This window comes from Babylonia areolata, chromosome 17 (assembly GCF_041734735.1).
Source record: "Babylonia areolata isolate BAREFJ2019XMU chromosome 17, ASM4173473v1, whole genome shotgun sequence".
NCBI lineage: Eukaryota > Metazoa > Mollusca > Gastropoda > Neogastropoda > Buccinidae > Babylonia > Babylonia areolata.
The window spans coordinates 16500014-16524353 of record NC_134892.1 but is presented as its reverse complement, the minus strand read 5'-3'; the positions used below and the strand labels follow the sequence as shown (position 1 = coordinate 16524353).

Sequence of the window (24340 nt, the reverse complement as noted above, 5' to 3'; positions counted from 1 at the left end):
TAATGCTGCGCTCTTCCTGTTTTTTCCGGACGTACAAATCCAGATCCAGATCCAGAACCTTGTATACAGTTTTTGATTTCATCACGAAAATATGAGTACACTTTCCAGAAAAGAGCACTTCCTGTTTGATGACGTTTACACATAACCAAGGACGCCGTTCGCTGACCACACGTCTATGGGGCAAGAACAAGCCCGAACAGTGAGCAACTTCTACTTTCTCACACGACCAGCACAAGTACGACGATTTGTATTTTCGTGTTTTCCAAACACATTCAATCCAATAGATGAAGATTTTTTTTCTTAAACTATGTATAACATTGGTTAGATCACGCATAAAATATGGACCGAAGACTAAATCCTTTGTGGCACCCCATACTTAACACAGATGGAGTGGATTCGTGACTGGTCAACAAGAACTTTAGCATGATATGAACCAATCCAGGACCGTTCCAGATCAGCAAAAAGTGGTTTGCAACCGTATAATAAGGATGCCATGGTCCACGGTGTCAAACGCTGCCGACAGGTCAAGCAGTGACAAAGTTGACACACGACAAGGCTGTAAAACTTGTATGATGTAAAGTTGAGCACATACAGGACGTAACACAGATGCATCACATTAGGAAAATGTGAACTAAAAAATCCACCAAATGAGGAACTGAACACAGTGCCAGCCAAACAAGTTGTCCTTGCCACTCCATCGCTGTGCAGCAGTTTTTTTGTTGTTGTTTTTTGTTGTTGTTGTTGTTTTTTGTTGTTGTTTTTATTATGGTTTTTTGTTGTTGTTGTTGTTGTTGTTGTCAACATGCTTTGTTGCTTTCAGAAGACAGTAATGTAACTGCAGTAAGGAGGAAGATAATTACATTATTATTCTACACTATAAATAAACCATGTTTTGTTTTCAGATAGTTTCTGTGCACCATGGATGCTCTTAAAGCGCTGAAGAGCATGGGGATGGGTGGGGAAGCAGAGGGCCCAGGGGGAGACAAGCTGCTGAAGCAGGCGCAACACATCTGGTCCATGCTGGATGACATGGCAGAACAGGACCCACAGGCCTACTCACGCTTCATTGAGAAACAGACCAATGAATATAAGCAGCTGAAGGCTCCACCACAACCTCACTTGTGTGTTAGAACCCAGTTCCTGGTAAATGCATGGCTAATGTAGATGAGTTTATCATGTGATATCTTGATTCATGTATCTTATTAAAACAGATGCTTTTGGTTTATAAATGAAACATTATAAAATGAGCTTTTGAAAAAAAAAAGTTGTGATTAGATATGATATAAACAGATTACATTTCAAATTAGTACATTTTTTTAAAAAGCCATACTTTCCTCCCTCTATGTGTGTGTGTGTGTGTGTGTGCGTGTGTGTATGTGTGTGTGTGTGTGTGTGTGTGTGTGTGTGTGTGTGTTCTTTTCTTTTCTTTGATTTAAAGTCTTTTCACTTTGAGTGATATCAGACATGTAACAATACCAGTACCATGTGTGTGTAGAATCACAACACATTTCCTATTTTTTTCTGCAGGGAACTGCCCTCTATGTGAACATTATGTCATGGCAACGTGTTCCCAAGCCAAAATCAGCTGAGGACAACATTCCTCTTTTTGCTGCCCCACTAGACAACACTGTGGACAAGAAAATGGGTGGTATGTTAGCACACATACATATGTATGTATGAACACACTCATGAATGCACACACACACACACACACACACACACACACACACACACACACACACACACACACACCAATGATCTGTGGTATCAGTAGTTTCCTAAGAAGCAGTGTTCACTGTTCGGTTGCAAATACCGAACAACTGCTGTGTGTATGACTGCAGTAAACTGAAAGATTAACACACCTAAAGATGTTTCCATTTCCCCCCAAAGAACCATATACAGACTTCTGAAGTGATAGCTAATCATTTTATGAAGGAATAATTAACTTTATCAAGTCATCTCCAAGTGCAGCATTTTTGCAGATGATTAGTTTCACAACAAATATTCCTCACTGGGATGACAAGAGAGCAGGAGTGTTTAGATACAAAATCTTTCTCAATTTTTCTTTCATAATCAATGCTTCTGTGTTGCTGCAGAATGAACTACCTGTTCAAATGAGGGGCTGGATGGGAGATTTCAATTCAGTTCAGATGCTGAAGTAGGTGTCACTGCGTTTGGACAAATCCATATGTGCTACACCACATCTTTTAGGTCCTGTAACTTTCGTAGAGAAGGATAAAAGAGATTTGAAAGGAAGCTGGAAGGACTGATTGATATTATCCATGTATAGTGATTTTGAGGCTGGTCACTGAGATAGAAAAGAACTGGATTATAATTCACAGCTTGCTATAAAAAAAAAATATATATATATATATATATAAAAAGCCCTTACAGCATTAATTTGTTGTTTGTACTGACCTATAACCGTACAGTGTTTGATGTTTGAAGTGACCTGTTACCTTTCAGTGTTTGTTATTTTCAGTGACCTAGTACCATACAGTGTTTGTTGTTTGAAGTGACCTGTTACTTTACAGTGTTTGTTGTTTGAAGTGACCTGTTACTTTACAGTGTTTGTTGTTTGAAGTGACCTGTTACTTTACAGTGTTTGTTGTTTGCAGTGACCTAGTATCATACAGTGTTTGTTGGTTGAAGTGACCTAGTACCATACAGTGTTTGTTGTTTGAAGTGACCTATTACCTTGTAGTGTTTGTTATTTGCAGTGACCTATTACTTAAGTATTTGTTGTTTAAAGTGACCTATCGAAGTGAACTGTCGGCTGCATTTGACACAACAGACCACAGTATACTCCTTTCCAGACTTGAACATGTTTCTGGGATTCACGCAACAGTTCTGAATTGGTTTTCTTCATGCCTATCCAACTGCTTCCAGATTGTCTCTGTTAGCAACTTTGAAGTAGTCTAATCCAACCCAGATCTCCTTAGGTGTGCCACATGGCTCTGTCCTGGGCTCTGTTCTGTTAGTTCTGTACACTTCTCCTCTTTCTGATGTCATTTATGGCCATTCTGTTCTTTATCACCACTCTTTTGCTGATGATACTCAGCTACAAAAGTCTTGAGAACCTAATCAAGTACAGTCTGATTCTGTCAATGCAGGATTGCATTGATGTTAGATCCTGGATGACATTCAACAAACTAAATTAAATGATGACAAAACTGAAGCTATGATTATTTCCGCTGCAAGAATGTCCACATGTACCTCAAATGAGGGGCTGGATGGGAGATTTCAATTCAGTTCAGATGCTGAAGTAGGTGTCACTGCGTTTGGACAAATCCATATGTGCTACACCACATCTTTTAGGTCCTGTAACTTTCGTAGAGAAGGATAAAAGAGATTTGAAAGGAAGCTGGAAGGACTGATTGATATTATCCATGTATAGTGATTTTGAGGCTGGTCACTGAGATAGAAAAGAACTGGATTATAATTCACAGCTTGCTATAAAAAAAAAATATATATATATATATATATATATAAAGCCCTTACAGCATTAATTTGTTGTTTGTACTGACCTATAACCGTACAGTGTTTGATGTTTGAAGTGACCTGTTACCTTGCTATGATTATTTCCGCTGCAAGAATGTCCACATGTACTTCTTTTCCTGTCTCTGTTGTGGTTGGTGATACCATAGTTCAGTTTTCTAAATTAGCAAGGAACCTTGGAGTCCATCTTGACTCAAACCTCAGCATGAATGCTCAGGTAGTAAATCTGATAAGCATAGTCAATTGTGAACTTTGTCACATTAACTCTATCCATCAGTACCTTCCTGTTGAAGCTACTAAAACTCTTATTTCTGCTTTTGTGCTGTCATGAATCGACTATTGTAATTCTCTTCTCATAGGCTGTCTATATAATCTTCAGCGGATTCAAAAACTTCCAAACAATGCTGCCTGTCTGACTCTCAGAATCCCACGTACTGATCACAGTTTTCCCCACCTCCGCACTCTGCATTGGCTCCCCATCAAAGCGAGAATGAAATACAAAGTTGCGTGTCTCTGCTATTCTGCTTTCCACTCTACAGGACCAACATATCTTTCTGACCTTATCAGTGTTTACACTTCCTCAAGAAATCTCCGCTCTTCCTCTGTTATCTTTTGAAACTTCCTTGAGTCAATACAAGAACCTTTGGTGACCGTTTTTTTCTTCTTTGCTGCTCCTCACATCTGGAATAACCTTCTTCATCATATCTGTGCATCTGATTCTATCTCTACTTTTCGCTCATCACTAAAGACTCATCTTTTTAAAACCCTGTCTATATGCACTCTCAGCTTCCTTGTTCTCCAACACAACCCATGTCAGCTCACTTTGGATGCATGAATAGTGGGAAAGGGAGAGTGTGTTGGCGTGAAGGGGGAGGGGTTTTGAGAAAGAGTGGTCATGAATGATTTGTAATTTGTAATATTTTTCTGTCATGTAAAGCATCCCGAGCTCTAAGAGAGAAACGATGCTATATAAATGTATATTATAATTATCATTATTATTATTACCTTACAGTGTTTGTTGTTTTAAGTGACCTATTACCTTACAGTGTTTGTTTGAAGCAACCTATTACCTTACAGTGTTTGTTGTTTGAAGTGACCTATTACCTTACAGCGTTTGTTGTTTGAAGTGACCTATTACATTACAGTGTTTGTTGTTTGAAGTGACCTATTACATTACAGTGTTTGTTGTTTGAAGTGACCTATTACCTTACAGTGTTTGTTTGAAGCAACCTATTACCTTACAGCGTTTGTTGTTTGAAGTGACCTATTACATTACAGTGTTTGTTGTTTGAAGTGACCTATTACATTACAGTGTTTGTTGTTTGAAGTGACCTATTACCTTACAGCGTTTGTTGTTTGAAGTGACCTATTACCTTACAGTGTTTGTTGTTTGAAGTGACCTATTACTTAAGTGTTTGTTGTTTGAAGTGACCTATTACTTAAGTGTTTGTTGCTTGAAGTGACCTGTTACATAAGTGTTTGTTGTTTGAAGTGACCTGTTACTTAAGTGTTTGTTGTTTGAAATGACTTATTACCTTACAGTGTTTGTTGTTTGAAGTGACCTATTATTTAAGTGTTTGTTGCTTGAAGTGACCTACTACTTAAGTGTTTGTTGTTTGAAGTGACCTATTACCTTAACAGTGTTAGTTGTTTGAAGTGACCTATTACCTTACATTACCTCACAGAATTTGTTGTTTGAAGTGACCTGAAAGCATTCGTTGTCCTTTCCTTTTTTAAATAGTTTATTATGCATTCATCACTTAGTGTGTATTTTTGATTTTGTACATGCATTTGATAATTTATTCATGTGTGTGTGTGTGTGAGTGTGCATGCGTGTGTGCATGTGTGTGTGTGCATGTGACTGATATCAATGTAAGACTGCTTGTTTGTTCATTTTTTAACAGGTGACTCATATTGATGTAAACAAAACTGTTGTTGTTTTTTTAAACAGAAACTATTTCAACAATTGCCATTGCCACAAACCCAGAGGTGTTAGCTGAGTATGGGATAGAAGCCAAAGATGCAGAACAAAGGAAAGACTTCATAAACCTGACTCTGGACTACGTTCAGCACTTTTGTGGAAGACCTGTTGATCGGAATTTTATTCTGCTTCCCCGTAATGTACAGTTCAAAGGAGACTTGGAAAAAGCACAACAGTTTTTCACAGACTCTTTGAAGAAAGCCCTGAAAAAGGACAAAGAGGGGCAAACTGCAGAGCAGGACCCTGCTCCAGACATCGACTTGCCAGAATCCATGCTGTCCAGGTTGGCCAACATTTCCACCTCTGGTGCTGGAACCAGCCAATCCAATGGTTCCTCTCAAAAAACTTTGGATGATACCCCAATCATATTGCCTGAGACAAAGAGCGAACTGAAACCAACAAAGAAGAAACAACTCATCCAGGAATTGAACAGTGAGGAGACGACTCTCAGGAATCCTGGGTACATATTAGAGAAATCTTCCTCGGGAGATGGTTTGGAGCTGAAAGTAGACCTGCCAGGTGTGACATCAGTATCTCAGTGTGAACTGGATATTTCTGAGGTATGGTGTTCTGTCTGTGCACTGCTATGAATTGTATTAGTGTTGTTGTTTTCCTTGTCACAGGAAAAAAAAAACAGGAGCAGGATTGCATGTGTGTGTGCATGTTGATAGGAAGTGGGCGATGGATGAGGGAAGGGATGGGAGAGTGACATTGTGTTTGTGAATGTGCATTTGCGTGCATGTACTTGCTTGTGTGCTTTAGTGAACAGCTTTATTTTTTTAATGTAAATGCTGTATGTGCTTTTTTTTGAGTGGTAAACTAAGTGTATGTGCTGAGTAAGAGTGCATGTTTGTATATAGTGAATGAGTGTCTCTCTGTGTGTGAATGTGCGTATGTGTATGTTTCAGTTTCTGGTCTGTATATTTGAGTGTACTGTGCAAAGTGGGAATAATTATAGTTACAACACTGGCAAAATATTATATCAATTCACTGATTAAAACAAACATAAAGCAGATATTCACACTTTGATACCAAACAGAAATGAATCATAACTGGAGCAACACTGTATCTAACTGCACCTGCAGGAAAATTTGACATCAATATCTTTGGTGTTTTCTTATTCTTATTTTATGGTAGATATTTGGTGTTTTTGCTTGTATTTGGCAGTGAACATTCCATTTGCAACACACACACACACACACACTTACAACCCACCCCCCTGTGGGGATAGCAGGGCCTTTCAGTATAAACAGCATCCCCACCTTCTGGAAATTCTGTGCTTGAAATTTCCTCTTTTCTATCACTCTCTTCGTTTCTGCCTCTTTTTTTTTTCTTTCTTCACCGTTGTCTCATTTTTCTGCCTTCCCAGTCCATTCTCTTCTTTTTTCAAGCAAGCCTTTACACACACACACACATTATATATATACATTGATACAGGTCAGAAAATGAAAACTGCACTAACGATGCTTTTTAAAAATTCATGCACTCTTTACCAGATTTTGTAAATCTATGACGTCAACAAACATAATGGATTCATTGCTGTGTTGCAGGATGATGTCAAACTGTATGTTGAGGGGCAGTATGAGCTGACAGTGCAACTCCCCTCACAGATCAACGACAGTAAAGCCAGGGCCAAATTCAGCAAAAAGCAGTCAACATTGACACTTCACATGCCTCTGCTCAACTCTTGATCAAGTTCCAACCACCTGTGTCAGTGAAGGATGCTTGTGCAGTGTTCAACCATCAAAACTATTTTTTATAAACACTACTGGCTGGTTATTTGTTTAGGTTATCAATTTTGTGCTTAATTTACAAAATTATGATTTCAATCATTTAAAACTTTACTGTGGTGTCTGCTTTTGATATTTTAAAGATGTCATTCACTTGAGTGTGATGAATGTCTTATGTATTTATGTGTACGCAGTTTGCATGGCTTATGTGTATCAGAGGGATCATCATCTTATTTATCATTTCTTATGATGTATAAAATAAAATAAAAATTTCCAAACTGACAACAAACTATTCCAAGGAATTCAATCCTTCTGTCTTGCGAAATTGGAAAGAGGAGATTGTCCTCTGCAGGCTGCAATGAGCAAATCACACTTTCCTGACAGTTGAAGCTCTGTCATTTGTGCCTTGTGACAAGCATCTCAATATTAACCATCAATTGAATGACTGCTTGGATCTGATACCAGACACAAGCATTTTACAGCTAACTCCATGATGATCCTATTTTGTGAAGTTCTGCCAAATAGTGTTTTTTAGTTTATAATGAAATGTGTTTTATAACCAACTTTAATGTTTACAAGGTAACAAGGCTTGGTTTCTTTCTTCTTTTTTTCTACTTGTTCCGTTTCATATTTTGATTCAACTTCTAACAATGCTTGGGTGCTGTCGGACTGTCAGTTGGGCAATAGATACAGCAGGGATGAACATGATGATTTGATTTGATTTGATGTAGTGTGTGGGTGGCAGTCACAAGAGCATGAAAACAAAGATTCTTCAAAGTGTGTGAAAGTCTGTTAGAATCACACATATGTTTGGGGTTTGGCAAAGGCCTGAGTGAAGACTTTGCCTTCTTTCTGAATGCTCTAGCATCATTCCGTAACCTTCTCCTCACCTTCTTCACTGAAGACAGCCCTACATCATGTATACCACAAAAGGCTTCTTGAGCTATTGCCAGTATGGCAGCAGTGAACTGAAGGTGTCATCCATTCTTAACTTATCAAGCCCATTCACTGGCATGAGGTGACAGATTTTTTTTTTCTTGTGTGTGAGTGTGAAAATAAAGCACTGAAAAAGCAGGAATGTTCACACATTAGTAAAATAAATATTTAAATGAAGTCAATTCAGTAATATGTTTTCTTGATAGAAATGTGTCTTCCATATGAAGCTAACAAAACTGTGCTTTTCTTGTCATGCAAATGGGTTTTCAACTGCCCACAACACACAAGGAATTTTTAAATATTGTTGAGAAAATGTATTCAATGCCAATTGTATTATGTACACATTTTGACACTACGTTATACATTAACGTCCCAGAATATTTGCTAAGCATTTCTGGGGTCCAGCAGATAGATCAACAGAACATACACAGTACTCTAAAAACATGTTTTTAAACCTACAGGTCTCTTTGGAGTTGTTTTTGCGTTGTTTTTTCAGGGTTTAGAAAGTTCAGCACACCTTTCTGTTGGTTGACCAATATAATGGCATGTTTACCTCTGCGTGTGCAAGTGCACATGAATGCCAGTGTCAGGTCATATTCTTTAGGCAGCCCAGATGTGACCCTGTGCAGTTGGCTGTGCTGTAATCAATGTCAGTAATAATATGCAATCATGTGCTTTTAGCTCTGAATTGACTGATGAACTGCACATTCTAATTTAAATTAATGCTTTTTAAATTTTAAACACTGTATCTTTTGTTTTCACAAAAGTAAAATTAGTAGAGAGGGGTGGGTATAAATGTCAGTCTTCATGGATTCTTTTATGCTGAATATTCACTGTACATGTTTGTGGTATGTTTGAATTTGAGTTTCCATAATGAGTTAATGTATAATAAAGATGTATAATAAGTTTTGTAGACATAGATTTGAATTTTCATGAACTGCATGTCTGTGATCGTCGCAATGTTCTGCCATTTCTTATTGGACAGAAACAATCACTGGATCCTTCTAAATCCAGCATAAAAACTTTTTCTTTTTTTTTTTTAATCTGTATTGGATTGGCTATAACTGGAATCAAAAACCTCAGCCCTGAATCAAAACAGCTGCAGACATTCAAGAAAATTATACAAGCACAACAAAGAATTATTTCCAATACAATTTTGCACCATATCTTTCACATTTTTTAAAAGACAAAAATGCAAGTTTTAGATGTTTCATATCAATAGTTAAGGCTCTTTTGCAAGCCTAATTCAAAATAGGCCGTTGATTTGTAACTTTTTCTCCATTTGTTCAAAACTGTTCTTAATGTGCCGCGCATCTGTTATTGTTTGGTTTGTCTTCTTCAACTTTTGTCTTTTTTCTTTTTACATGTCTACCTGTTCGTCCATGTCAAGGTTTGGTTTGTCTTCTTCACCTTTTGTCTTTTTTCTTCTTACATGTCTACCCGTTTGTCCATGTCAAGCCTATCTTATTTTCTATGAGACAATGTAATTGAAATACAACAAAATAACAATATGGAAACAACAACAACAAAAACACCAAAAAAGTATAGTTCTTCTTATCATCATTATAACTATATATTAACCCTTTTGCTGCCAGGAAAATAAGATTTAAGTGAAATCTTTTTGCCAGGGTTTTTCTACACAAAACGCGGGTATAAATTTTCAAAAAATTATGTGCTCTTTGTTATTGGAGAAAGACCCAGAAAAGTATATATTTTCTGAAAGGTAAATGAATAAAGAATACAAAACACATGTTTTCCCATTTTATATATTTCTAGTGACATGCTGTTGTTTGGAAATCAGCGTTTTGTTTTTTGTCACATTTTCAGCTTGTTCATTCGAAAGATTAGTCAGGTAATATGCACTAAAATAACGTATTTTCTGGACAAATGGATATCTGCACACACAAAACCATACTCAAACCACCACAATAATTTTTTTTTTTTTTTTAAAGAGATAGATACACAATGCATTGTGGCTTTTCCAAGTGATAATATGGATGTGAGGCCACCCCCCCTCAGTCTCCACCCCCCTCACACGGTCATTTTATCCAGTTCTCATCAGACTGCGTTGATTGAGTGCCAAGAAAATCACACACAATGTGTCCTGCTAATAATTCAGTCACTTTCTGTCGTCTGTTACAGCTGTATAGCCGGCATCACTCACTGATAATTGTATCTCTTGATTGCTCCCTTTATTTTCTATCAAATCGTCCAATAAAAATGTTCATCACTGTCTTCTTTGAAGTTACGCTTCAATTCTTCCTGAGCATCAGCTAAAGAAAGCAATCTTGGTTTATTTAGTTCGCCACGATCACATGTCTTGAGCACGGCGTCAGTCTGACATCTCATTGAGCGAGTGAGGAAAGGAGCCAGGCAAACACTGTGACAATAACCCAACCAAAACATTCAGATAAAAAGGACTGCCTCATGAAGTAGATGGTGTTTCTAGCTATGAATAGAATCTAGAAAGATTCCCCAAGCTAAAGTGACCAGTATTTTTGTCAACGAACTGAATGCAAACCAGGGAAAAGTCCGAAGATTTTGATGATGAGTTTTCTCAACACTGTGGCAGCAAAGTGTACATGCTTGCAGTGATGAGTTATCTCGTCATATAGGCAGCCTAGGGGTTAACCACTTTATTGTAATAGCAACTAATGTGTTGTGTGTGTTCCTTATAACAAAAAAATGTTTATTTGCATTTCTATTGTGCTTTATACTGCACAGAACACACACACACACACACAACTAAAATAATGTTCCTGAATTTTTATTCCTATCACTGTTCAGGCATGCCAAATATTACAACAAAAAAAGAGAAAAAAAAGTCCTTCATTCTCCCAGACATGCTACACACTCGAACAATGACAATAGCAACAACACACGAAACATCTGTGTTTGTCAGATTCAACAGGTAATCTAGGCAATGAAGTATGGCTTGTTATCTTCCTCATCCTCTTCCACCTCTTCCACGGCTTCCACCGGCTCCAGGTCCTTAGTTTCCCCAAGACCTACACTCTCCAGCTGTGGATCTGTCAACAAATCAAAACAATACAGTGTAATGTGTAATGTAAACTAAACAATGTATGTCTGAAAGCAGTGAAAAGCACAAAAAAGTACTGTAAAATTCGGACTATTTTCCACAACTTTTCCCCCAAACTTCAACCCCTGTGGCTAAAATAATGGTGTGCTTGTTTATGGAATTTTCCCGATGTTGCGGGTTTTCTAATGTGTTCAGGTCAAATTAAGTTGTTGCCATCAGTCTCCAGTCTAATTTTAGTTTCACATTATGTTTCAAAACTGGTTTTGACTCTTCATGAATTCAAAACCCACTGTAAAAGTGTGCTTTTGATAACTGTTTACGTTTTTTTCTTCTAAATTTACACATGGCCTTTACACACACGAAACATTCAGCTGATCGCCCTTGTTCAGACAACTTCCTTCTTGCTGAAAACACGATGCAATGCTTAAGATGCAACATTCAAACAGAAGGCGACTGATCTGGCTATTGAAAAGGGAAACCGAGCTGCTGCCTATAACTTAGAGTAAATGAATCCATGCAGAAGTCTGTCAATGATTTTGACAGCATGAGAAAGTGTAAAACAATCTACAATCATCAATGGCTTTGCAAAGCTGGACTCTTGAATGCAGCAGATGACAGAGAAGCCACCAGCTCCAGCCAGCAAGACTAGGATTCATCCAACAGTGAAAATGAGGCTGGGGTCAGCCATGCCATGGCAGAAGAAGCTGTGTTTCTGTTGTTCAATTCCAACACTGAAAATGAAAATTTCAGTGGCTTCAGTGGAAATGACAACAACAATAAATGAATAAATGTGACTACCAGTAATTGTTTGTGTGTTTGAGGGTATCTTTGATGTAGCTGTATTTTTATCTTTTTGTGTTGCTTCGTCACTGAATTTGAAAATGAAGTTGTGCTTTGCACACATCTGATAAGTTTCTATGGCTGTAGAGTTTCTCACTTTTAGTGATTAATTTTCAGAAGATTTTTGCACATGGTTTATTGTGCAACATTCGCGGATTGTGTGAGTTTAAATTTCAGGTTAAAAAAAAAATTCAGTGGATGCGGAGTTTATAATGATGCACTCAATAGTCCAAATTGTACGGAAATCTCTCTCTCTCTATATATATATAATATAAATATAAATAGTATAATACACACACACACACATATATATATGTGCAGGTAAACACACACATACACACACATATATAAACAAATAGTAAAGAGTGGTAACTCTCTCCACACACAAGGTACATAACCTCAAGCCAATGCTACCAATTCAGCTAGCACAGGTAAATAAAAGGAACACTGGAACAAACCCAGACACTCCCTCAAAAAGGAAGCACCGGGCTTGCTCTTATACTGTTAATTTGACATGTGCACACAGCAGCAATGACAGAAGAGATGTGCAAACACAAATTAGCTTTTATTCAAGACTGGCATAGCCTCCTGAACAAGCCACACAGAACACACGGACAATACAGAACAAACACATGGTTGCCTTGGTGGTTTTTCAACTTGAAATTAATAAACAATGAGGCCAGGAGATCAAGTGATTAACAAATAGTAAAGCGTGGTAACTCGCCACACACAAGGTACATACAAGCCAATGCTGCTTATGCTACCAATTCAGCTAGCACACATGTAAATAAAAGGTTCATTAGAACAAACCCAGACACTTCCCCAAAAAAGGAAGCGCCGGGCTTGCTCTTATACCGTTCATTTGACATGTGCACACAGCAATGTGTGTGTGTGTGTGTGTGTGTGTGTGTGTGTGTGTGTGTGTGTGTGTATTATATATATATATATATATATCCATTTGTTCAAAACTGTTCTTTATGTGCCGGACATTTGTTATTGTTTGGTTTGTCTTCTTCACCTTGATGTCTTTTTTCTTCTTACATTTCTGCCAGTTACGTCCATGTCAAGCCTATCTTATTTTCTATATACATATATATATACACATATATATATATGTCCACCAGCTCAATTCTTTTTCAGTTCATCCTAAAATTAATATTTCAGATTTCACTGTGCCAATATGAATAAATAATATCTGGTGATTGAGTTCATTTTTTCCCCTCTGAATGTGCTTGATTTTTTGTTATTTTATTTTAATTTATTTTATTATTATTATTTTTTTAATGCTTTTAAATACTCAACAGTAGTCTCGATCAGTCAATGGTGAAAAACCTTGGTTCTGAATCATTAGAATATCAACTATCCAATGATAACCTCCAGAGTCACTGTTAAATATTTTCTAACACAACACCAAAGTCACTGACACCACTTTTAAAACAGAGTAGTGAATATATAACAGAGACAACTGTTACCAATAACCAAGCATCTGAAAGAAACTGACCCAGAGTACGAATTTTGCTCTGCTATGCACACATGTGTATGAACAACTGATCTCTAAGAAACTGTGTGTTAATTGCACTGTCCTGCCTTTGTCTTCAACACACACACACACACACACACACACAGGGTTATTTGGGTTATTTAAATCATTTACATACTGCATGAACCGAATTTGCCAAGGCCACCCCACCTCACCTTTTTTCCCCAACAATGTTTCATTCCACATTTCAATGCCATACACCAGAAACATTACTTACAGTTACACACTTTTTCATGGCGCATAGAACACACAAAGCATATATTTATGTTCACTGTATACACAAATGAACTTCAATTTTTGATCAATGTTTCTAACCAGAGAAATACTGCACACCTGATGTCAAGAAGATGCTTTATTATTTAAAATTCCTTCATTAATACATCAACAACTTCCACACTATCAATAAACTTAGCGAAAAACCTTCCTGGAGAGTGAAAATCCTGTCCAAAATCATTTAAAATTTTTTTTTACCGCACCTCCTTCATCAATGCTCTAAACAGATGACCCCATCTAAAGCATCTGACCTTTGGTTTAAACACTGATATTGTTATGATCAGTCTCAATTTTGTTCCCTTGTTAACATAACAACCCAGTCTCCCAAGTTCAAATTCTTCCCTTGAAACTTGCATGAAATGCATAACTGAATCATGTGTTTTGTGTGATGCTCAAAGTGATGTTTAAAAATTAAAAAAAAAAAAAGTTTGACAAAGTACAGTATATCAATATGACACCAAAATTAAATAAAATAAAAATTATTGTGTAAAAAAGAGCAACAGAGAAAAAATGGACTCTGACTGCAACACTTATTGAGTCTATGCTGCCTTGAACATCCAAAAGGCAACATGGAAAAAAAAGGCTTCATAATTACAGTCAACGTGTTATCCTTGCTATGATATATAACAACTTAATTAGTTAATACCACTTTATTTCTTGCCATGTTGTGTTGCTATTCCCAGAATGCAGCAATCCTACCAGAGATATATTAACCCATTCAGCTCATACTGAATATAGTCTGGCCATCCAATGGCTCATGTTCTTGTCAACCATCAGCAGTGAGCACAGAATATCAGCCTGTATCTAGCTCACCTGTGAAACTGAACGAGGGGAACTGGGTCATGTCCTTGCCCTTGGCATTGTAGACACGGTCCAGTTTTTCCAGTTCACCCATCAAGGCTGCCTCCACATCAGGTGTGGCCTCCACCAGTTTACCCCCCGCAGATCTGCAACATCCCAGGTGTTCGGAGTGTAGTCAGTTTCACTAGTTTTCAGGTTGTGAAATACAAGCTCCAACCAAAAAAGATTTTGTATGGCATGATATCCAGCATTAATACTGCTTAATATGCCAAACATGTTGCAGATTAATGTAAACAAGACATTAATGATCAAACATAAAACACTCCTCTCTGTCAATGAAAAACATCCTATGCATACACACATATATATATAAATAAAAAATTTGAATGAGTATATACAGCTGAAAAAGTACATTTCAAAATCCATCAAACAATAATTTTTTCAAGTAAATCTGCAAAGATGCACCATCCTGATTGCAAACAGGAAAACCTGTGGGCTCCAGGATCTGAGATAGTTTCCCAAGAGAGCACTATCTCAACCCTATGGGTCTGGCAATTGCAGGGAGGTGTGTGATGGATAGCGACTGGGACAAGTCAATAAGGCCATAAGAAATGGAAAGGAAGAAAGAAGAGTGAGACATATTGGACGACACAAAGCATCAAATATTACATCAAGAACTGGTGCAAACAATGTAAACAATCTGAATTCTGAGTTGAAAACATCCCAGAATGCCACATAAAATAAAAAATGCAAGAAAATAACATTTCTAATGCATAAGAAGTTGGCAAAGTCAGAGCAACAAGATAATATACTTATCTCAGGAATGGTGGCCATTGTGGATTAAGAGTTATTAGCTCCAGCCAGAAATGGTGTTTGATTGTCTAGCAGATGGCAGACTATAGTGAGACGTCTTATCACTGAGTGAGTGAGTTACCACAAAATTTTGACCAAGAGGAGCAAACTGATAGGCCTGGTTTGAATCAGTTTGACATGGTACAGCACTATATGACATTTGACATCAAAAATAAAATTATACAAGTAAATATTGCTTAGACTAAAACTAAATCCATTTAATAAAAAAAAAAAAAATACACATACACTTGCATGACTTGCAAGCAAACACTCACAGCTGACCCATATTTCCTCACGCATATGCATGCAAACATTAATGATATACAGAGGAAAAAGCACACAACCCTACACACTGGATTTAACCAGCTTATAAAAGTTTGACATCACATCATATAATGCAAATTCATAAAATATCAACTATGCCAAGTGTATCTGCTTTCTTATAACTAAAGCAGTGAGCCAGTGATACAGTGATAATCATTTAGATCAGAAACGTGGTTTGAATCCTTCACTTGTACTTATATACATCTGTGGCTTATGAAGGTCAATTGCTGGTGGAAGACCAAGTCTCCTTAGGAGAATATGACCTTAACCTTTGTCAGGGTGCTCTCACATTTGCAAGAACAAGAGCTGCAAATATATCAAGCAAAGATGTTATGGAAATCAACCAACCAATCTGAAAATAATGAGAGCACGTAATTACATGCTATTTTCCAATACCTGCATATGTTCCTCTTGTTCCTTGGTACGGACATGTAGTAAAGACAGAAACATTCACACTGTGTCACTCATTTCATGTCCCTCACTTTGTTTTGTATTCCCGGATTTTGTCGAGAAACAACTGCTGGATGGGGTCAGACACGGTGGCAGCCTTCTGGGCAGCTACAGCACTGATCCCAATGTTACGTTGGGAAAGCAGCACCACCTGTCTGCTTACCTGGCCCACACGACTTGCAGCTCGCAGAAACATTGTCTGCAACATGCATTACACTGAAAATTAAATTGCTCATTGACTGCAGAGTAAATTGGACAAAACATGCAGAAATATAAAAAATATTCAATGACTGTAATTGTAAAGAATGTTCGATCGATCTAAGCCAACCCAAAGCTTTTTAAAATCCATTTTCACCTTTTTCACTATCTTCTTACTTTGACCTGGCTGGTTTGACTGAAATCGGAGTTAATGTAAGACTTTTTAAAAAGTTGTTATAACACAGTTCACAGAAACTACGTTGTAATTTTTTTTTAAACAGATCTCCTTTGTGCACCATTTCTTAGGATCAATCAGACAAAAGAAAGGTCATTCAAATTAAATAAAACAACACATGAACAAAATTCATTTTTAAAAACCAACTGATTCTGAGTGATTGGAATCAACTTGGGAGGGATTCATATAAGTGTATATAGCATACAGTACTGTAGGATACTGATCTTGTACTGCTAACAATATTCACAGACATCAGTGTGTCCACACCTCATAATGTGTATTTATAAATTTTACTCTTGTGTGTCACTGCGTCTCCACACAGGATTTTAAGTATATTATGTGACTATGAGTCTGAGTGCATGTGCATGCTTATTTATCAACTGTTACTTTCAAAAACTCTTTACTAATTCTTATTTGTAATTTAGAGAAAAACAAGTTTTTGTGTGTTATTTTTGACTTGTACAGTTGTAGACTGTGACAGTGAGAATGTGTGAAGTGATACTGATAGCATATTTCCTAGCATTGTTTGGCTAAGTGTGTGCTTGTACGTTAGCCTCTTGTAACACAGACATTTTCTTATCAATTACTGTCAGCAACATCAGTTTTTAAAACTGTGTCAGCAACATCATTTTCAAAATTGTTTGGTATACTAACATTGGTAACAAACACAAACATGCAGCAGATAAACTAATGTTGAAATCAATGACATTTGAAACTAGCCCACTGAAAAGTTTTTTTTAATAAGACAGCAAAGTTGCTCACAATGTTGACTTCCTCATTAATTATCATTATGGTTACTGACATTTTCAGAAAATAAACAAACTGAAACTGCACATGACAGCAAAAATGTGAAAAGAACTAACTTGACTTGAACAATGTTGGAAACCCCTGCAATGGGCCTGTTCATACTTCTTTTGAATATATAGACAAAATGCTTAGCAACAAGTGTGGCAAATAAATAAATAGGGCTTTGTGATTTTGCTAAGTCTTAAGTGGTTCAACATTGTTTCACATGACCATATTCAATGCATGATATTGGCACAGCAGGTGTTGCAACATGAAAAAGTGACATGCAAACCTGCATTATCTATCATTCATGATTCAATAAATTGACACAGAAAACTGAATATTACAACGAACAAAACATTTCCACGGTCATAGTTCTGACTGCATCAAACGTTTGGCTGTCTTCATATTTTATCACTTTAGGGCTTGATGAGGGGCTGGGACTGTCGTGGATGATTGCGGTGGGGGTGGAATCCAACTTTCTTCAGGTCGCAAAGGGTATGACAGAATCAGAAGATAAAATTTAACTGTTCCGTTCCAAAATCATTCATCGATATGTGCACAATAATGCCAATGACATCTGCCACCACAATTGCAGATCTAGATGTAGTTATTTCAAATCCGGGCCTAAACTCCGCGCATGTTGCGAAAGTGTTATCAGCGAAATTATCGCGGGGATTACTTCATCGACAGCAGCATGGTTATCATCAATGCGTTTGATTTCTTCGTCACCTATTTATGATGCACATCTCACATTTCGTTCTCTAAAAGCAGTCTCTTAGCATTACTTAGTTACCACAAGCATAAACAACAAATGGAGTTGAATGCGGAATCCTGACCCCCCCTCCTGTGTCAAGAACACCGTGATATCAAGGCATGTTAGTTGTTACTCATGTAGATAAATATTCCTGATAAGTATACATTAAAAATATATCTATATCTGGGTAATACATCTGTCTGATTTATTACCCCAACTGTCCCAATAATACTGAAATAAAAAAAGCAACTGTTTACCGATCAGTATCTGTAGCAGAGGACACGTTCTCCTTGCGGTCATGAAAACGAGCCGAAATCTCGTGAGCGAGAAGTTGCATGTGAAAATGACGAGAAAAGAAAGACATCACGTGACACGAAGCCCCTTAAAATTTTTGGTCTTTGGTCGGTTTCCGTTGTTCTAGGTTTCCGGTTGATCGTGTCGCATCAATTCATCAGATTCTTCTCAGTCTCATTTTGGAAAAGAGAACACCAAGAGGTGAGTAATATGCTCTTCGTTGAAGTAAGCTTTAAGGGTCATTATTTGAAGCAATGTGGTGCTTTTAATCGGTGTCATTGTTAGCTGCACTGACAGTGACCGCCTAAACTGGATAGGTCCTAACAGGATGTTGAACGTGGTTGCTTATGCCGGAAGTCTTCTTCATAAACATCCGTCTCAGACATCTATTTCCTCTTCCTAAAGAAGCAACAAGCAGATTCCCATCGAAAGAAGAAATAGCTGTTTTTTTCTGTACAAATAAGGGACAGTCAGAGTAAAAAATGAAGCATTGTGTGTCCATTTGTTCAAATCACCACCCGCCATCTTGGCTTCGTCCCAAATCAGCAGCTTCGCAAATATGGTGATACGTTTTTCGTTTAGCAGTGTTACTTTCGGTCGACTGTGAATGATTCGCAATGCACTTTAACTTGCTCTGTGTATAATACAGCATTTCTGCTACAGTAACACGGTATTTTCAGAGCAAAAGGTTTGGCAGTCTTGAGAAATGACTGAATTAGGTCAAGGTGTTCGGGTGACCACATGTCATGTTTGTATGATTTTGACACTAATGACAGATTAGAGATCTATGCTTATAATTTATATATATAAACATACACAACAGCGCACATACTGCACTCATACACCAGATGAAATGACTTAATAAAGTTAATATAGCAGTGAATAATGGATAGGCATTGGAATCTTCTCTTTTTTTTTTTCTTTTTTTTTTGCTAATGAACATGTGGCATGCGCTCCATGTCACTTGTGGTTAACTTGAATTATTGTGGTATGCGCTCATGTCACTTGTGGTTAACTTGAATTATTCAGTTTTGATGTGAAATGTTAGTAGGGAAAAAAAGAAAAGAAAAATAAACAAGTGAACACCAACATTTGCTGAAGATTTAAGTAGGTAGGTCCCCGCATTCTCTTCTATTCTGCAAGTGTCAGGAGAGTGAATCTGAAAGTTCTTCAGCATTTGTGGGCAACTGATACGTTTACTTAGTTGATGCAATGCAAAACTAGAGTGTGGCCCTTTTGACCTGAGTAAAATTGAGATCACATCAAGATGCATACAAACACACTTTTATTGGATGACCATTTTTATTTCATTATTTGAACAGCCATACTTCATTCTGGGGGTAGACTTATGTTTCCATAACCCAATTTACTCGCACTGACATAAAGTGCATTTGGTCTTCCTGTATTTATAAAAATGGAATCAGATTTGCAGACTATAGTATCATGGAAGCCATAGGTATGCTTTAGGAAATGTTAGAGACATTTTGCAGATGAAAGTGCTTTCCTAAAACAATGGTAGCAGTGTTCCCAAAAACGTACATATGTGCGTAAATGACGCACAGATTTACAACTTTGACGCACAAAATTTTTACCCTGTGCGTCAATGTGACGCACACTTTTTCCTGAAACTAACAAGCATCTTACGGCTTCCAGGAAAACCGCGAAGCACGCATCGTGGGCCTAAGCTTAGGCTAGTGCATAGCAGACGAAACTGAGCTGGCCAAAAACGTGTTAGAGTAACTTCCCTTGCCGATGCAGGCAAACACTGTTGTGTGTTCATTAGTAGTGAGTATGGTTATGTGCTCATTATAAGTAGTTGACTGTGTTTTCATTGTATTCAAGCATTTCGAATGTCCTTGTTTGGAGAAGGTGTGGGTTTCTTTTCATTTTCATTGTACAATTGTCTTCATTGATTTTTTGTATGTTTTCCTGTTGACCCTCAGAAATGTGACAATGACCCTCAAAAATTCCAGTCAAAGGGTCACAGTGACCCTCAAAAAATCAGGCCCATTGGGAACACTGTGGTAGTAGTACTACAGTACTAGACTAATGCAAGTGACAGTTGCACTGTAGATCTGATGGTTTTCAGCTGTAGTGCTTTGCTTTTCTTTGAAATTTTTCTTATGTATTAATTGGATTTGGTTTGAGAGCATTCAGCATAGATCAGTGTTTCAGCACTGGAAAAGAAAGTTTAATAATTATTATGTTGTATTTTTTGTGTGCATTATGACACAGCAAATATTAGCACATCACACACACACACACACACACACACACACACACACACACACACACACACACCAAGTGCAAACTATAAATTCAGTTATAATTTAAGTTCAGTAAGTTTAATTGTGGCAGGTCCACTTCCTTTGCATTAGCTGTGCTTGACAATGTGTGTATACATATGTATGTGTACATAACTACATGCATGTATATGAATGTGTATTGTGTGTGTTTATGTAAGTTTGTGCCTGCCTATGTGTGCATATGTGTTAGGGTAGCTGTTAGATACACGTGTATGTTAAAATGTATGTATACAGTGTGTGTGTGTGTGTGTGTAGTCACATTTTGGTGTATGTATGTAACATGGATGTAATATTTTATATTAACAAAAGTGTTTTTGTAAAGCACCTAGAGCAGATTTCAGGATAGTGTGCTATATAAGTATCCATTATTATTATTATTACAATTTGGGGGTATGTGTTTTGGTCTGATGGGGGTGCAGGGAGAGGGAATAAGGGGTTGTTTTTCCTGACCCATTAACTTGATTAAGTTTGAAAATGACCCATTGATTTTGTGGTGAACTGGTCAAATGACCCGTGGTGTCCTGAACCAAACCTGAGCTCAGCTGACCACAATATATCTCAGCCATGGCCTGGTCTGATCACAAAAGTGAGCTCAAGTTTCTAAAGATGAAGGGTTTTTTTTTTAATGTAAATTGATCAAAAACAAAACACACATTTCGTTAAAAATGCAAGTTTAGAACTGTTTAGTGTGTAGAGACTATCAGAGTCCGGCATGAATGTATTTGTGATACTCGCAGACAGATTTCACTTCTAATTAAAACTAAGTTGAATACAAAGTACTTTAAAGTGGGACCTGTTTAGTGTTTCTCTCTCTCTCTCTCTCTCTCTCTCTCTCTCTCTCTCTCTCTCTCTCTCTCTCTCAGTTTGTTCACTCATAAGCTTTAAAAATGAAGGCCTTTTGTATGGTTCAGGTTTGGTTGAGCAAATTGTTTATATGATTATAATTTTTTTTTTATATAATGTTATGATTTGACCATAAAATCAGGTCAATTTATAAAGTGATGAGTCAGCACTTCAATCTTCTTTCCCATAGCCACACCCTACCCCTTTGAACACACACATATACACACCTGAAAAAAGGGGGGGAAAGTTGAATTTCATATGACTATGAGTAAATTAAACTTTGTCGGTTGTACTCTTGTATGTCAGTCTAATTCGAAATGTGTGCGAATGTGTGCCAGTGTTTTCTAGTGAAAGACTACATGAATGAATCACTGAGGTGATGACAGATGAGCACAGATCTTCATTCATGGGCTTCAACTCCCACGTTTACTCATATGTACACAAGTGGGCTTTTTTTTGGTGCATGACCGTTTTTACCTCACCATGTAGACAGCCATTCTCCGTTTTGGGGGGCTTGCATGCTGGGTATGTACTTGTTTCCATAACCCACCAAATGCTGACATGGATTATAGGATCTTTAACGTGCGTATTTGATCTTCTGCTTGCATATATACACATGAAGGGGGTTCAGGCACTAGCAGGTCTGCACATATGACGTGATATGTTGACCTAAGAGATCTGAAAATTGTCCACCTTTTACCCATCAGACACTGGTACTGAGGTTTGAACCCGGGACCCTCAGATTGAGTCTAACGCTTTAACCACTCGGCTATTGTGCTCGTCAGCACAGATCTAAAAAAAGACAACTTTGTCTGTGTCACAAGATTGTCAATAATAAACTCAAACCTGTAAAGCTGAAGCACTGATTGTGTGTTGACTGCTCTGGAAAGTAAGCTTTCATATTGTAAATTAATATTGTTTGTTATGAAAAAAATTAAAAACAGTATAGGTCAAACTCAAAGACAGTAGATCCATACTTAGTGTCACTGTCAGTCTAATATTACTTTCAGTTTTTGGCAAGCAGTTTCCTTTCTTTATGGAGACCCAGATCTTTACAGTGAACAAGGCATGTTTGAATTGGTCTTTTTTATTTACGATGATTTTACATATGCTTATTTGATATTATGTTTATAATTCAGACACATAAAACTAGCAGTTCATATTTTGTTTATGTTCCTTGAACCATACTCTGATGAAGGAAAAATCAGAATAGTTGCAGAACGTCAGTAGATGTCTTATACTTGTTTAGTCATAGGCACCATTGCAACATTTTGAGTAGCATGTCAGCTGACGTCTTAAGGGCACTGAATGGGCTCTAATGGCTTCTGCAATTGGCTCGGTTACAAAGAAACTATAACAGTATTAGCAGTATGACTGCAGACCTACTAGTGCCTTCATTAATCTTCATGTAAACACCAAGGTTTAAGATCAGAATTCTGTTGTCCAGTGTTAGTTGGGCAGTGGAAACACAGCCAGTATATAGATGCTTTGAAAATGAAATATGGCTGTCTAAATCTGGGAGTAAAAATGTCATGGGAGTAAAAATGTCAATCACATAAAGGTGCATTTATAAATATCTTAATTGGATCTTGATTTCAGTCATAAGGACCATGTAGCTTTGCTGTATATTAACATTGATGAAGTGAACATGGAAGCTGCCCACAAATGCTGAAGAATTTTTTCAAACTGTCCAGGCGATTGGTTTACAGTATAGCAAATTGCAGTTGTTTCATTCATTTGATCTTTCTCAGTGTTATAGGCTGTTTTACTGGTCAGTACCATGGTCCTGTTTACCCAACTAATCTTTCATATTGTTTGTCAGTGAAACGTGGGGAAGTAAAAAGTTGAACATGTGCAGTATTATGCACTTCACAGAAATTCACACCCTGCAAGTGTTGATGACTTTGTGCAAGTGGTACTGTTTGTCTGAGCTAATGTGAAATTAGAGGTACATCACTGTTTGCAATAACAGTTCAGATTGTTGGCATTTGAAATTGCAGTCACAATTATTTTACAAGAGAATAACTTAAGAGAAACCAACAGAAGACTTAAGTTTTAGTCTGACCATGTTTTCAACGAAACAGTAACTTGAGTAAGTGCACAGTTTGCTGCTGCATCAATAGGTCATTTTAAATGTATATGTGTATATCAGTGACCAACAGTTGACTCCAAACCTAAACCCTGTTTTCATATCTTGCCTCTTTCCTTCACCATACACACATGGACATGTCTGCTAGATTCTACTCCTTTAACTAAAAAACTTCTGTGTTCTCACCAGACTTTTTTTTCTTTTCTTTTTTTGTGAACTGAATTTGTAAGGCCAGTGGGGTTACTTTACCACCCTCTGTGCATGGTCTGCTGTGGATCAAAATGATACAATATAGCAAGTGTTGTAGTACTGTATAGTTTGTTGCTATGCAGTTGACACAAGGAACTACAATAGTCCACATTGCTAAATACATGAAAGATGTGGCAAATTTGAGTTTTTGACTCGCTTGTGTAAACAAAGTGAGTCTATGTTTTAACCCGGTGTTCAGTTGTCTGTGTGTGTGTGTCTGTGTCCGTGATAAACTTTAACATTGCCATTTTCTCTGCAAATACTTTGTCAGTTGACACCAAATTTGGCATAAAAATAGGAAAAATTCAGTTCTTTCCA

The 24340-nt window shown here is 37.3% G+C and overlaps 3 protein-coding genes across 7 annotated transcripts in view; 2 read left to right on the top strand and 1 right to left on the bottom strand.

Annotated features, from left to right (window-relative positions):
• The first annotated feature begins 53 nt into the window (after positions 1-53).
• Positions 54-10096, top strand: LOC143291687 (PIH1 domain-containing protein 2-like). Of its 2 annotated transcripts, none has more exons than XM_076601704.1 (5): positions 54-235; positions 903-1143; positions 1528-1648; positions 5450-6039; positions 7030-10096. In XM_076601704.1, exons 2-5 carry the CDS (start codon positions 919-921, stop codon positions 7168-7170), a joined length of 1077 nt encoding a protein of 358 aa, XP_076457819.1. In that variant the 5' UTR covers positions 54-235; positions 903-918; the 3' UTR covers positions 7171-10096. The 2 variants fall into 2 exon arrangements, with proteins under 2 accessions (XP_076457819.1, XP_076457820.1); XM_076601705.1 differs by having other exon boundaries at positions 60-199.
• An 800-nt stretch (positions 10097-10896) lies between these two features.
• On the bottom strand, positions 10897-18635 carry LOC143291688 (ATP synthase-coupling factor 6, mitochondrial-like). The gene is made up of 4 exons (XM_076601706.1): positions 18499-18635; positions 16298-16464; positions 14652-14785; positions 10897-11174 (listed from the first exon to the last, which is right to left on the bottom strand). Exons 2-4 carry the CDS (start codon positions 16459-16461, stop codon positions 11062-11064), a joined length of 411 nt encoding a protein of 136 aa, XP_076457821.1. The 5' UTR covers positions 16462-16464; positions 18499-18635; the 3' UTR covers positions 10897-11061.
• Positions 18599-24340, top strand: part of LOC143291686 (GA-binding protein alpha chain-like) — a 32461-nt gene continuing 26719 nt past the window's right edge. For 2 of the 4 annotated variants that reach the window (XM_076601702.1, XM_076601699.1), the window contains exon 1: positions 18599-18736. The gene's annotated coding sequence lies outside the window, so the exon portion shown is untranslated. Of the gene's footprint in view, positions 18737-18942; positions 19098-24340 lie in introns of those variants that run through there. The other 2 variants (XM_076601700.1, XM_076601701.1) reach the window with 2 other exon arrangements.